Source organism: Andrena cerasifolii, chromosome 4 (assembly GCF_050908995.1).
Source record: "Andrena cerasifolii isolate SP2316 chromosome 4, iyAndCera1_principal, whole genome shotgun sequence".
Taxonomy (NCBI): domain Eukaryota; kingdom Metazoa; phylum Arthropoda; class Insecta; order Hymenoptera; family Andrenidae; genus Andrena; species Andrena cerasifolii.
Genome location: NC_135121.1, coordinates 11,506,197 through 11,521,964, shown reverse-complemented (window position 1 = coordinate 11,521,964; position 15,768 = coordinate 11,506,197). Strand labels below are relative to the sequence as shown.

The 15,768-nt window shown below is 48.4% G+C and overlaps 1 protein-coding gene across 1 annotated transcript in view; it reads right to left on the bottom strand.

Moving 5' to 3' along the window:
• LOC143367821 (unc-112-related protein) overlaps positions 1 to 15,373 on the bottom strand; it is a 48,990-nt gene extending 33,617 nt beyond the window's left edge. Inside the window, exon 1 of the mRNA XM_076810018.1 lies at positions 14,782 to 15,373. Within this exon, the coding sequence (XP_076666133.1) occupies positions 14,782 to 14,920 (139 nt within the window). The 5' untranslated portion in view covers positions 14,921 to 15,373. The remainder of the gene's footprint in view (positions 1 to 14,781) is intronic.
• Positions 15,374 to 15,768: the final 395 nt, after the last annotated feature.

Below are 15,768 nucleotides of genomic sequence, written 5' to 3'. Positions count from 1 at the left end.
GCGGCAAAACCCGTGACAAGCGGCGGAGACATGCGACGAGTTGGGGTGAAAGATGGAACCGCGTGCGCGTGAATCATCGCTCTTCCTGCCATTAATGGGGGATTCGTCTGGGCGCGTGTAATGTATTCGGTCGATTTTCGGTCGGATAATCGGCTGCTCATCCAAAAGTTCTCCGTTGTAATTCGACCGGTTCTCGAGGGACCACCGGCGGCGAACGAGCGAAATCCAGTTCACATACATACATTTCGCGGCCGCCGAAGAGAATCGAAGGATCGGTTTGCACGAGCTAGTACCTCGGAGCCGAACGAACCCCGCGTAAAGTCCGCTCCACATCCCGCATCGATCAAGGATGCTCGTTCCTCGATCTCTGCTCCGTAACGATAACAGCCGCGCGCATATATTTATGAAGCGGATCGTTACCGAGCAAGCACGGACAAAGATCCCTTCATACGGGCCCGCTAGGTCAAGTAAAGCCAATGGAGCGAGGCGCACGTGACTCTAGCCCGTGTACACCTTTTTTCTCCCTTCGCCCGTAGAACGTATCCGATCGCGAACCTCGCCGAAGGAGTACGAGCCTCGAAAAGCCGTACAGTGGGCTCATTCAAACGATTCGCCAGTCAATTATGCGCCCCGTATTGCGAAACGCTGCGCCTTCCTCCTAACGAGAATCGTGCTCCCATTCGAGGAGCACAGAGCGCTCGGCCATGTACACGTTTGTAATAAAAGGCCCGGTGCCCCTGTTTCCCTGCATCCTGGATCACCGAGCGGCGTGCGAGTTCAGTTATTCGGGAGGTTGCGAGCTAGGGTTCTCCGAGCCTTCGCAGGGGATCTGGTTGTTTGGTTTTTGTGATCACGGAAGAATAGAAAGGGGAAGGTCCGCTATTGGATAGCGAAACAGAGCTGCCACGACGAAATTCTAAAGAAATCCTTAAGGTTTCGGTAGTCGATCATGGACTAGAGTCTGTAGAATCACATTTCCGCTCTATCTCCTACAGAATGCAGGGGCAGAAGGGTTCGAAGGGGGGGCTGCACGATAGCGAAGTGTGCAAATACGTGGCACGGCGTGCGTCTCTCCGTGGGTTCGATATGTTTGACCGGGTGTCGGATGTCGGTCGTAATGCGCCCGATGGAGAACACATCCGTTATAATTGCCTCGCCAATGGGCGATCGAGAGTCAGCTTACACGCACAGAGGATCGATATACGTTTCGCGTATTTCACTTGAGGCGGTCGGGGGACTTGGAGCGAGTCGAGCGAGGCCTCTATTAAATCACCGTTCATCGCCGCGGTGGAAGCGGTTCGTTTGCGCGAATAAGTTTAAAACGGCGCCAGTTACCCGTCAGTTCAAACAGCGTTTCCGATTATTATGCCCAGGCCTTCCGACAGTTGGCGCAATTGCTATTATTCGACGGGGTAAATGGGACAAGCGGGATCGCTTAGGCATGGCTGCCTTCCAAGACCTAAAAACACGGCACCCGATTCTCCGAAGTCAGTGAAACGTGTCAAACCCTCTCAGACACCTGCATCCTCGTTAGCCGCGGTCGTGCTGCTCCAATTCGAGCGAGCCGCTGACCTGAAATCGCGGCGACGCTCCCGACCGAGCTGTCGAGCGACAACCACGCCGGTCGCAGGGGATGTCGGTGGTTATTCCATTGCCCCCGTGCTCCCAATCACCCGTTTCGCGTATTCGTGGCTTAAAACAATCCGCAACCTACGCGCTCGCTTGCGAATTACGCGTCCACGAAATCAACGGCCGCTGTAGTTCGCCGCTCGTTGATATTCAGACTCGCCGTAATCCGAGACGACCGCCGTCGTTTCTAGCGCATTGTTCTCGCCGACGATAGGACGTGAAATCTGCTTCGCGAGTTCTTTAACGACTGGGAGAAAGCTCGCCTTATATAGGTCCGCGAGGAAGAGGCTCGGGGATCGCACAGTTTCGTCCACGGAAAAGGCACAGCTTCGTCCCACGCCTGACATTTCATGGCTTTACAGTGGGACTCGCGTAAACCGTGCCGAGGATCGACGAAGGGGGAACGAGAGAGGGAATCGATGGTCGCTTCTCCGAGAGTCGCGACAACGGCTGCATAAGCGCGTCTGGTAACAGCCGAAGGGAAGTGACGGATTACGAGCGGCTGCATAACTTCTTAGAGAGCCGCCGGGGAGGCCGGAGTAATTATGGAACGGGATGGAAAAAGTGGCCTTAAAAGAAACGGCGGGAACGACGAGAGCTCTGCTGACTCAGACATTTGAAGAATTATCTTATGAAAGGATTATTTCGAGGCAGAAGCTGGGAAACAGGTACGAAAAGCTCGTGTGATACGCGCAGCCTCCGACTGGTGGAAGATGACGTCAAATGCCAGGAACGGCAGCCGTTGAGATAGGGTTTCAAAGGAGCGTCAGAATTTTACGGGAATCTGAAAAGGAATCTCGGAATTCCTCGCGGCTAACGTCATTGCTTGGAAGAGCACGGTCCAGCATCGAATGGGCCATAAGAAGTTGAGATAATGGGCCGAAACAACGGACGCTCTGAAATTGTTCGTGTCTGGAGTCTGAGCCGTTCGAAACTGGGGTGGTTTTACCGAGAGAACTTCCTGCGTTTCGTGCAGTTAAAAAAATGGAGCAGAGGGATTTATCTTTGTCGAGGCGTAGGGTGCACGTGCAAGGAACGAACGTAGGTTCCAAAGTGGCAATTGACCCTGGCTGCTGCCTGATTGGTCAACTGAACAGATCAGGAGGATTAGCTGGGATTTTAATATCGACCGTGCAGCTTGGTTGCAAATGCATTGGCCGTTCCAAACGGACTAACAATAAGCTATCAAGCGTGCTCCGATTACGTTTACCGATACCCTTCTCGTTAATCTTCGTGATGTGAATATGTTTCTCAGAAGAGCGATGCTTTAGTAACTGAGCAGATAAAACGAGGGGATATAAAAAGATGGAGCTGAAATATCAATCTGTCGGCGATTCTAATTTGTCCCTGAATCCTGGTGTCTGTCATTATAAAGACAGATCACAGCTTGGTTCGCGGAACTCTGCGCTAGCCAAGAAACACGGAAACGTCAGTCATGAAGATTCCATGTTCGCTAAGAGAATGACATCACGGTGTTACGCACATGGAGGGGCCATTTTCTAAAACATTAGGCTCCGCGAAGATCCTGCTAACAGGGGTGCGGTCTATTTGATCTCGTCATCGTCCGAGTCACGCCCGTGGTTGCCTAACCAACAAATTTCCTTCGGTGCTCTCCCTTTCTGTGTCAGAAGGGAGAGACCTTGAAGCGGGCCTCCGAGGTGCGTCTCGGGTTACGACGTCCTTGGAGGAGAGCTTACCCCTTGTTCGTCGAAAGATCGCCAAAAATTCCGAGGCTTCGGTGAAAACGTTAAGAAATCGAAGCTCGCCGTGAGTTATCCTACAAAGCGGACCTCCAGCCTCGCCTACGTAGGCATCGCTTCATTCGCGATCGTCACGAATTCGTTGAACCGCCTTGCGGCCTTATAAGGTCCGTCCTTCGTGCTGTTAAACCACAATAATGAAGTCACTCAGTCAAGGTTTCGGTCGGTTTCCATCAGAGACCAGAATTGTTGTCCCCCTGCTCCCTCTGCGTGGACAGTGGTTGACCCTTTTAAATACTCTTACTGGGCCATCCTCGTTTTAACCGACTGGTGTCTATATTAAACGCGACACGCGTTTCAACTACGAAAACGACGTGGGCATACATTCACGAAATCGCGTCCATTCAACCCTTAATTATTTCTCGATTCTATTCGGAGTCCAGAGGAATGCGTTCTCGAGGAGACCGGCGTAATCGATGAAGATAAATAGAAATATCTTGATTTACGACGCGGTATCACTGCCGGCAACCCATTCACTTCGACTCCTGATGCCGAACAATATTGACCTGTTATCTTATCCGAGGGAACGCAGGCCAGGGCCATCCTGGACGTCACTTCTTCTCCCGATACTCCTGCCCTTTACGCGCGATAAATTTTCACTGCCGGTTTATTTTAAGGACACCCGTTCCGGGGACTTTCTCGCTGGCTAAAGCCAACATCGGGTAGGTATGCTTTTAACAGCCCAACGACTGGCAAACATTACCCAGCGGCTCGCCGAGGATAAAGGAAAAAACTGCGTGGTTCGCGGCTGAAATCGAAGGTCGGCAATTTATTTGCATTGCTGACGTAAGACTGATACGGGAGTTATGTCACTTAAGCATAAACCTCGCTATGCGATTGTTGCGTCAGCAGCGTTCGCAGCTTTCACATTACAGTTGCAAAATTCGCAAGCTAATTCCGCGGCCGAGCTCGCTGAGAGCAGCGATTTTTCCTATAATTTCTCCCGAAGCGCGACGCAATTTCTGCTAATGAATTTCGGTTGAACGTTTCCTTGTTTTGTGGCGGCGTAGGTGACGCAATCCGCGATTCGGGAAAAGCGTCCTCCTCCAGCATTCCGAAAGATGGCAAATACTCGTGAATCAACAGCTATCCGATGACTCAGTGCCGGCTCAACTTTTTTGTGTTCTCGCCGTTGCTGTTGGAGCACCGCCAACTGGCCAGCAACCTCCGTCGAAAACCGTACCGCTGTGGAGGCGCCATAACCGTCGGTGCTGTTATTGAACTTGCGAAACTTTCGCCGCGATTTACTGTCTTCTAACAGCCGCCCCGAATCCGCGATCGACTACATTATTCAGGGGGAGCCATGGAAGAAGCACGAATCCGAAAAGGGAGAACATTCTACCAGCCGAGAGCCGTAACTCTGAATAAACCAGGTAGCGCGAATCGCAATCGAATCTGCGACGTGCATGGCATGGAATCCTCAAGGATCGACTCGTACTACTTTTCTCATTTACGAGTCCAAGGGTGCTTGGCGACCGGACGTGCAAAACGGAAGCACGAAGACACACTCTCGTCGCGCAGAATTATTTTACATTGGGCGGGATTGTTTCTCTAAAGCGGAGCTTCGTCTGAGAGCGGTCTCTGGATAATTAAGTGACTACGTCGCGTCGCATCCTTCGTTCTCAATTCATTTAAAAGGACTCCTCTCTCTCTCTCTCCCTCTCGATACCTCCCTTCCTCCCTATCTCTCCCTGTCCCGCGGATGATTCACCCCGCCAATTACAAAACCCGTCGAGCACGTTCGCCGGACTGTGAAATGTTAAAAACTGACTACTCGCGCCCATGCGCCCCAGGGAATTATTCATATCTGAGAGAGAAACGGCTGGTTCCCGGGCGCCCGTGCTCGTGTAACTTAAAACTGGAGTAAAGTGTGTACCATAGCCGCGGCGTGACTCACCGAATCCAGGGAAATAGCCGGCCGAAACGAGCGGGACGCGTACGCAACGGGATGGAAAGGAGCGTGAACGAGCTGCGATGAATCGCCGCGCGTGTCACTTTCCTCCGCGACGGCGGTTCGCAGCGGCACTCGCAGAAATTGTTCGTTAATGCTTCTCAATTAGCCCGGATCGATGGTTATCGCCACGGGCGAGACTTATTACCGGCGCGGTATCGAGTAGCGGCGTGTAACTTATTAGCATACCTACTTAACGGTTCGAGGATGATCGATAGTATTCAGAGGCAATTATCGCCATCCTCCTACCCTGTGTCCGCTGGTTAATCGTACAGCATTCGCGGCGGGATCAAGGCTGGAATAAAAGGTTATCGCGCCGAGAAGCTAGGAGTAGTTGAAAATAGTTGCGAGGGAAGACATTATCGGCCACGGTATTCCTTCGTGCAAACGGTTTTCAATCGGAGTCGCCTGGCGTCGTGTGTCGACCTGTAATTCCCTGTAGAGAGCAGTAGCTAATCTCCTTAAGTTCCTTCCGAGAAAAGACCAGCTTTTACTCCCGGAGGTATCGCCCCGATCCCATATCCCGAGCAAATAGGATTATCGCGACCCTAAGCCGCGATGGATCTTTCGCGCTTTCTTCCTTCCCACAATCAAAGCGATGCCTTGGCCACTTCTGGGAGATACGCCGAGTCGGTCGAGTGGCTATGATAAACGGTGGAGCTGATTTTTGCGAAAACACGTTCGTGGGGAAACGGGGACATCGATACAGCACATAGTGCTGCGCGAGGTTCGGTAGAAACATTTTTGCACAGGGACGTGCGGATGATAAAGAATATCTTGGCCACGAGCAACGACAGAAATAAAAAAAACTGATAGTAAAATGAGCCAAGCAGTGGTAAATAGTAATGATTCATTCTATACTTGTTACACCGTCCTAGTTCTACCTTTGGACTTGCTAAGTAGAATAGACGTAGGTAAAAGTTTGCACCGTGCGAATTTGATTGTTTCAGTTGTGGCAGTTGCCAGTGGTGATTGACAGTCAATTTTCAATCAAGGTAGAGTCACCAGTGTCGAATTGTGTGGCTGTGCTTCGTTTTGTTATCGTACAATGCAGTAAATACTGAACTTGTTACTTCTGATGTGATATTCTCATTTTTAGGAATCACTATTATTCCTATATATTGACGAGTAAATATTTGAATTAATATGTCGTCTGAAAGAGCTGATATTCTTCTATTCAACAGTACTAGTAGAAGTTTTCAGGTTTCCTCACGGATAACAGGTTTGATTAAACAATGCGAAAGTAGATGTGGGGGCAAGAGTTCGAATGCAAACTCCCCATTTGAAAATCAGCTTGAAGTAAATGAGGCAATGAAAAGAAAATCTGAATGCGAACGTGCAAAGGAATAATTAGCAAAGTAAAAAAAGTCAAAAAGATAATATGTATTTGTGAAAAATTTTAAAAGGAACAAAATAAATCGGTTCTACAAAAGAGAATAGCCCAACCATCAACGTTAGGGTGTTTCAATTTTCCAAAGGTGCTATTTTCATGTATCTTTGCTCGTCCCCTTGGTTCTATTCGTCTAAATGATGTGTATGCCAAATTTTAGACAAATTTAATGATATTTAGGGGTTGCACAGTTTTATCACTAGGGTAGATCTGGGACGACAGTAACACCTTGACTTTGGAATACGATTACGCAGGAACTATCACATTTACAACAAAAACTCTTATACGGAAATGTTACTTACTTATCTGACATCACTGAGTCACAACAGTTTCACTGTATGTCAAATAATATCCAAGTTATTAATAAAAAATGAGAAGCGGAGTTTTACAGCCCTAACGGTACAGTGTAAAAAAAAATGTCGTCTCGCTATATTACGACAACTATTGTACGTAGGAAAATAAAACAGTTTTGTGAAAATTTCTCGTTGCGTTCTTTTACCCCATAACATGGGAACTTTTGCCCCACATATCGGGTAAAAGTTCGCATTTCACACTCTTTGCAAATATTTATTTCATATAAGTTGGGACAGGTAAATTAACACGAAGTCACTGCCTATCGAATAATAAGGGATAGTAGTTATTTCTTACACAATGATATATGCTATCAGTGTAATACCAGGGATTTTAGGGAAGTCTAAACATTGAGTGCGCACTCTCGCTCCACAATACTCTACAAGTTTTCTACACCTCTTTACAGTTATTTAATATAATAAAGATTTTTTGAACGTTGACATTTAATGAATGGATTACCTACTACGGTAATCTAAGCGAGTAATAAAGTCCGTGTCTTATCAGATAAACGTAGAAGAAGGTTGTATCTCCATGCCAACAATCAAAACGGTACTAATTTTTGTGTCGAGATATTACTCCCTGCACTCCATCTGTGCGCTGTTAAAGATATTGAAAGTAGGGGCACCTTAAAGGTCTGCGCACACATATCCGTTCCAGTGGTAAGAAGAAGAGACCCTCTACGCCCCTCTTCTTCTTACCACTGGCACGACGGATACGGAACTGACACGGAACGGATATGTATGCGCAGACCTTAAGAGATCCCTGTATCCTGACTGCGGCACAGATGAGAGTGAAGCAGAAATTTGCATTTTAAAAGAAGGTACCGGTGTCGAAGGGCTGATCAGCATTCTATACGCGGCGGTTTCGACACCTCCGTTGCCACTGATTGCACGGTATTCAGGATACTCGTAATAATAAGGCGGTAACCTGGTTTCAGACGTACGCGCGGGACGTAGGATGATCGATCAAGAGTGATATACGGTGATAATTGTCGGCGGTGTGTTAACGGCACGAAGGTGGCGTCGATCGGCGCGAACGTTCTCCAAGGTAAAAGAACCTCGCACGCCTCGTCCAAGAGTACCGTAACACCGACCTTGCCTCGAAATGGCGAAACGGTTCGGGCTGCACTACAATAAATGCCTTCGATTCTTCTGCGCCTGGTGACTGCAGCACCGGCGAGAGAAGAGAAATGACCGGTATCGGGGACGAGGCCGCCAGAATGAGAGAATTCGGCCAAGGAACGATCCCACCGAAACCTGTCCGATCCTTACGCTTTTAAACTCTTAAATCCTACCTACTTGCCGCGAACATTTAAACGATCGTCCGAAAGATCAAAACAGCCCCTGGCGCAGGAAATAGCGATGATCCAACTCGATTCAACGGAGACGTCTCATCTGCATACCGCCTCGCCTATCGAGTGAAATAACTTGATTCCGCGAACCGAGAAATCAACGAGCGTCAATTAGATACGATTGCGCAACGTTTCGTTAACGATCGACGAAGAATGCCAGCAGAATCTGTCGATACGGGAGCGAGAAACAGCGCCTATATCTATGCAACCTTTGATCTTTCCCCTGGTACCTACATACCTCGCTCGCGGGGACACTGAATTTAGTCGAGGCTCTGCGGCCGAGATGGTGTCCCTTTTCTTCCCGCAGACAGGCAGAATTTCGCAACAAGGCCGTGCTCCGAACGCTGATCCGCGCGAGGTAGCCCGGAATATAAAATTACGTGGCGGGGGAGGGGTAATCCGATCCCGTACACGTAAGCCGAGCAGATAATTCGAGTTAAGTGGCTCTCTCGAGTAAGTCACCGTGCTGGTTCAGCCTTTGCCTCGGTGGCTTGATCGGGTAAAGCTGAAAAATCAGCGTCGAGTCGGTGTGTGCCCACGCGCAGACACGCCGCGCTCTTGCTCTATCCTCTCGGCGTTTTTCTTCCTCCTACCTTGCCAGCTAGCCTCCTACAGAATGGTACGTGTCGTAACCGACTATAAACATCGGCACCTGCGTGCCTGTCGCCTTTCTTCTACCCGCCTGCGCCGGCGACTGCTTCCCCGCGGCCGTAAACTCCGAGGGATGCCCAGCCGCGTTGCGATTGCCCGGGCGAAAATCCGCCAGAAGGCTTTCCGCCGGCTTCCCGCCGAGCTTTCAGGAGAGAAGTTGCTGCAGGTAAGTTCCGCGAAGGCGACGCCGCTCCGAGAAGAAACCTGACCGCGTAACAATGAGGGGAATGCAGACGGGTCGCGACGGAAACGACTGCTTTTGAGTTTCGATTAATTAAACGGGCGATTCGCGGCCTCGAGGAGACGGTCGGCTTCCAAACGCGCCTCCTGCCAACGGCAGCACTGTCTCCTCCGTCGAATTCGCGGAAGCCGCGCAAGAAGAATGTAGTCTTGTCATCGAGTCACTGGTGTACGGTACTTTCGAGCCTTCGACTTCTTTCGCGCTCTTCCTCTGCCCGTGCACCACGCACGTGTCCAGCCGACGCGACGAACGTTAATTATGCGAGCGAAGTGCGCTCTTTTCTTCCGCCCGTGCCGCTTCGCGCCCGCCGGCTAGACCGTCTTTTAGAATTCGAAAGTCGCCACGGGGTAATTGTTCCCCTCGGAGCGAGTATCTCGCCGCAACGGCCAGAGATCCCGGTACCGGCGCCTCTACGTGCGGAGTGTGCTTAAATCTTCAGCCTCGGAGGGCGAAAAATCCGCGCGACGCTATTCCGCCGCGTTGCCTGAAACGCCGGAAGAATATACGCGGCGGTGATCTCAGATGCGGGGTATAAATTTCAGCCGGTTTTTCGTCTAACTCCGGTCCTAAATAGCCGGTGGAACGCGATCCTAAGATACCCGCGCGAGGTGTCTCGTAACGCGCGTGCACCGATGCATTCGTATCGCGCTTAAACGCGCCATTTATAAGCGCTCGCATCCGTTTAAGTAGCGAAACGGCCGCTGCGCTGTCGCGTCCAGCCGTTTCTCCCTGCTCCCAGATTGTCGACCTTCTGCCGCGCCGATGTATCCAGCTACGTGATCCGCCACAATGAGTTCGCGGCTGCGCCCCGGGTACACCCGGTATATATTTACATAGGGATTTGCCACGGGACGACGCGGTGCTCGAAGCGGTGGACGAGCACCTGTACGACTACGGTAACCTGTCAAGCTGGAAGGGCAAGAAAGGGCCGGCTAACAAAAGCTCTTGCTGTCTCGCTGTCCGGATTCCTCCTTACCTGCTCCTCCGTTCCACCGAATCTTACTTTCGGTACCTCGGCACGGCCGATCGGCAAACCCGGGCGTAAACAGCATTCGCTGTTCCGTAAATAATAACAGCCTGATACCGTCGCAATCGCGAACGAGGAGATTCGTGCGATTCCGCGAGAGATAGGAGTTCCTACCTGTCGACGTTGGGTTACAGGAATCGATGCGTGGGTGTATTGGAGCTCGTGAAATTATGGCGATATTCTATACGGAAAGGGCATGTCTCCCAGGTGCAGCTATCCCGCTGGTCTGGTGGAGTTTTTCGCGTTACTTCAAAGAGGAGGAACTGAAGAGTCGATTGGACGTGGGAAGTTCTACCTGTCGAAGCGGGAACGTCACGTTGGCCGGAGCGAGGGTATATCGGCACTCGCGTGAAAATATCGTCGTATTTTACACAGAAGGGGCATATCTTCCTGATACGAGCTATCGCGCTGTCGCACGAGCGACGAATAAACACCGCGGTTGAAATCCTCTTTCACCGGAAGTAGTCTTCTGCCAGGCTCGTTCCGGGGTGGCGATGCGCTCGGTGGCTCGACGGCGGATCGTTGAACCGTCCACGAAAATCGTACTCGAGAGAGCGATGTAAAAATACCCTCGTCTGGACCAAACAAGTGCCGCTTGCATTCTAGCCCTTGAGTTCTTAAAGATAGCGACAGGATAAGAAGGCTGGGAGCCTGTCCCTCGACCAAATAAGTTGCCATCACGAATGGAGGAACACGTTCCCTTAATCAGGAGGGGGAAGGGCCTCAGAATCGTCGGCCTGCCGCGATTTATCGACAACGTAAAAAGACCCGTGACTTAGTTACGAAGCGCAGGGCGAGATTTAATGAAGGGATAAAAGGTGGGACGCCCGTCGAGCATAGGAGGGCCTTTTTAGGAGCGGAGAAACGGTCGGGGCGGAGGAGATCCGGCTCGAAAAATCGGATGGAGGAAACGCCAAGTTAAAATAAGCCTCGTTCGGTCTCTCTCGAGCAACCGCGCAGACAGGAGAGACGGGAGTGTCGTCTTCATAAGATACCTACCGCCGAAAATACCCTGAATGCCTAATAGAAGGCGGGCCTCTGCGCACCAAGGGTTTATACGTTTAACGCTAGCTCGCGCAAACAAACTACAAACTCATGAAAAAAGGAACCCGATATCCATCGCGGGTGTAAATTACAGTCGTATATAAACTGTGCTGCGAAAATAAACCTATACGTGTACAGTTTCAGATATCGTTTCAGTTTTGGAGTAAACTTATACTTGACACCGATTCCCCTTCAAATAGCTACACGAGCTAGCCAGTGATCCTTGAAGGCAGCTTCGATCGCGTCGCATAAACAGAATCGAGATTTTTCAATTAGGGTAAAGGCAGGTAGCATGGAACGGCAAGTAGGATGGAACTTCGTGAGATTTCGATAAAGAAATAACGAACTCTTCAGGCAATCCTGTATACTAGATTCCTAGACACAATAGACGATGATACTGACAATTAAGTATCAGTCGGACATCCATCATTGAAAAAGAAACGTTTATATTTTTCGTGGGGTATAAAAGTTTCTGAACAGTGCATCAAACAGTTAAATATTGTAGCAAAGGTATGTTACAAAGTATTATTTTGATATAATTTATCATTAAATATGTGTGTTCTTGATTATTCAACAATAATTTACCAATAAAGATACTTTCTTCTTAGTATTATTTTTAATTTCTTGTCGGAACATGTGTGTACTTAATATGGAACATACCGAGTAACATAGATGAAGTTGATAATGACGATGACGCGGGATGCTTATTTTGCGATGGTAATTATAAAAATAATGACAATGAAAACTAGACCCAATGTATTCGCTGCTTTCAGTGGGCACACGAGGAATGTGGGGCTTCCGACGTATTATTCACGTGCCCAGCGTAATAAAAATATAAATTCCAAAAATGATGTATATTTATTTATTTTTTGCATCTTCTACTTAATAAATCTTCATTTTTAGTAAAAAAAAGAGTAAAGATTTTTGAGTTTTCTTTACAAATTTCCTAGGTGCTCCATATTGGGACCCATTTTTCAAACGGCACTCTTTTCAGTTTTTTTACTATAATTGCAAAACAATTGATTTTTTTTGCATTTAACGATGTAAATATGATTATGCATTAGTTCCTTCATCCCCTCATTTCAGTTTTATTAAAAAAAAAATTTTCCCTACTTTTGACAAGCTTTTGAAATCAGATGTTCCATATTACCTGCCTTTACCCTATAGGGCTTGCCAGTGATAAATATAAAGTGAGACTGTTTATTTAGCATCGCACGCGATAATGGATTGTTTTAATGGACTTGTGAATTATGGTAAGGGAAAATTTCAGATGCAACCATCAATGGAACTAGTTCACCAACTTTGCCCCGGTGTATCGCTTACGACCGGAAATAAACCGCCAGTAATAATATCAGCTAGCCTATCATCGAGGTCAGTCATCGCAGAAATCGGCCCCGATGAATTTCATGGGCAATTTACACCAGCACGGTATCTTTTTAGGACAGCTGCAATGAGGCTAAGCTACTGCGTGCTCTGCGATATTCTCCAGAAGTCTATTCGGCCGTGCGCACATACGTGGGCTACGGTCCGCTCAATTGATCGAAATTGGCTAATTCGTCGTGGCTGAAACTATCCCGCTCCCAATGTGGCTAATTAGTCGGTGTATTGACCGATAACGCGCAGAACACGAGTTTTAAGCTTGGGGTTCGTGAAAGTTAAAAGTGACCCAAGAAATAGTCTTTTTTTGATCCCACGATTTTGAAATTGAATTTTGTACCAAATGATACCTTATGAGGAGACATCATCGCAACAAAGTTTCAAGTTGAGGTGAAAATTAGTTTCTGAGATATGGGAGGTCAAAGAAATGAAAATTCATTACCGCAGCAGCCGATACGCTTCGATGTACGGACTATTAAGTTTTATGTCAGTGAAATAATTTAAAGAATTGTTGCCAAGGCTTTTGCTGACTGCTAACAACGAATTTGAACTTAGATTTTCAAAATTCATAATGACCGATTTAATATAGCGAATCGTATGTCAAAACATATTCTAATTTTCATAAAACTTTGAATGTTTTGACAACTCTTCAGTCAAAGTTTGCATAAAGAATGCCACCCCGTTCCGATTACAGTTCTCCATTAAATTTAGTAGCATTAACCCTTAGTATCATGATTTTTTTAATTTATTCAGAAAAATTCTTATCGGTAAAAATAAGCAAAAAATTCCTAATGTAACAATTCTTTATATAAATGAAAAAATATGGATATAACACCAGTGTTAAACCATGCATAAAGGGACCTATGTATTGTAATGTTAAGCGAATGCTCGGTTTTGCAGAATGTTACACTAGCGTTACATACATTATAATGTGCGACATCAAATTTATTCACAAAGGAAATTCGAAATAATTGCGAGAAAAATTAGCATTTCCCAGGCATTTTCAGTGGTCCTGGCGAAATGAAGAGTTGTAATCAACAATACAAGACAGTGTATCACAGTAGAATTTCTACAGATGTATTTCTGCCCTAGAGACACTTGTTACGCATAGTAATAGTAAAGTAACGCTTTAAAGTTCGCGAAAAAGCCCCCAAATAGCGCGCATGATTTTATCAATTCGTGTAACACGGGTGGTGTTACACTATGATACTAAGGGTTAACCCAGCGTCCTTTTAGAGATGTTGTTAAGTATTACAGAATTTCGATATAACACTATACTCTTGCATTTGAAATGCTCGGTAGGAATGGTTGAAATTTGGGCGTTTAATGGGTGAAAGATAAGCAGAGAAGAGGGTGGTGTTCATGGAAACAGTCGTTCTCCGGTGGCGATTCGCGAGTGGAATCAGACACCAGCTCGGTTACGCTTATCTACGACAAAAGTGACCGTATAGTGTTCGTTTTACGTGCGGTAGCGAGCCATGGGGAATGGGCTGCCGGTCTCACGTGTCTCTCGTCTCTTTCCGTCGAGACTGTGGGAGCTCCCTTTAGCATATAAAGGAGTAGCTCGGTCGCGTCCGCCGTCATGGCGAAACTAGTTCGACCATCCAGTTTTTCCACTCCCGGTGCACGCTTCGCTCGTGCACTCGTCGCTGGGTGGGAGACCAGGTCTCGAGCAGTCGCGTTCCTTCCAGCGACACGCTAATAATCCCGCAACTTGTTGCTGCTCTGCCACGGCGAAGCGCATCGATCCCCGTCCAACCGCTTGGCCACGGTATTTTCAAACATCAAACCCGCCTTTATTCGCGCCACCGTTTAAGTGCAAATTACATTCCCCATTCAAGCGTCAACGAAACACCGCGTACGGTCTACTCGAGGTATCACGTGACAACTCGCCCGATCACGTGTTAGAAATTAATCGCCAGCGACCGTCCGACCGTTGAATTTTTACGCGCTGACCCGTCAGCGATAAAACGGGAGAACAGAGAGAGATACGTGTAAAACGGACTCACCGAGATCTTCGACCAGACGCAGCATGACACCGCCGATGTGCAGTTCTCCCTTTACACGTAGGCTCCTCTCCATTTGCAGATCGGTCACGTAGACACGCAGGACCCAGCTGCCGTCAACTTCGTGACCATCGGAATACATGTTTCTCGATTGAACGTTGAGAAACGGAAATGAAGAGAAAAAGAACGAACGAGCCCGCTCTCCGCCGCGCGTACGCGCACCTCTCGGTCCCAGGCACTTGAACTCGAAGCGAGGAGGAAACAGTCTGGTTTCAGGGCGCGGAAATCATGATTTATCCGCGGCACTCGACACACCGCCGCGTCAACACACTCGCAAAGATTAAGAGTTGCTCGATAAGGAACGAATCGCGCCGCGTGTAGGTGCAGCTCCACCAAATCTCGCGATTTATCGTATGACTATTTCGGGCACGAACCGTGTGCGCACTTGCGATACACTGGTTACCTCTCGGCGCCGGGGACTCGCACGAATTCGTGCTTCGAATACAGTGCAGAGGCGCTGAGGTCGTGCGCCAACAACTCAGCTGGTTTCTCGACTGGTGTCGACTGAGCGCTCCCGAGTCTCGACTTTGCTACGCTCTCTCGCCGAGAACTATTTACAAGTGACGCGCGCTCGGAATGCGCGCGCAGATCCCCACCTCTGCGCTCCGCGGTGCGGACGCCATCACTATTCCCCCCGCGCAGGCAACTCGTCACACCAGTTCATTTCCTTTCCCTCCGCGTCCGTTGCTCCTTCGCGCTCCCGTGCTCGGCAAATTTTATTTCGAATTAGACTCGAAAATAACGATGAGACGTAACGCTTCGATTCTGCGTTCGCAGTAATCTTACTTATAATCAAACGAAATATCGATGTATTCCGGGCGATGGCTGTTTTAAGTATCCGAAATCTTTAAATCTTCCCAGGACTCCTTCATTTCGAACGCCAATGAAAGAGCAATGGCGGAGATGATCACATCGACACTTTGAATTCAT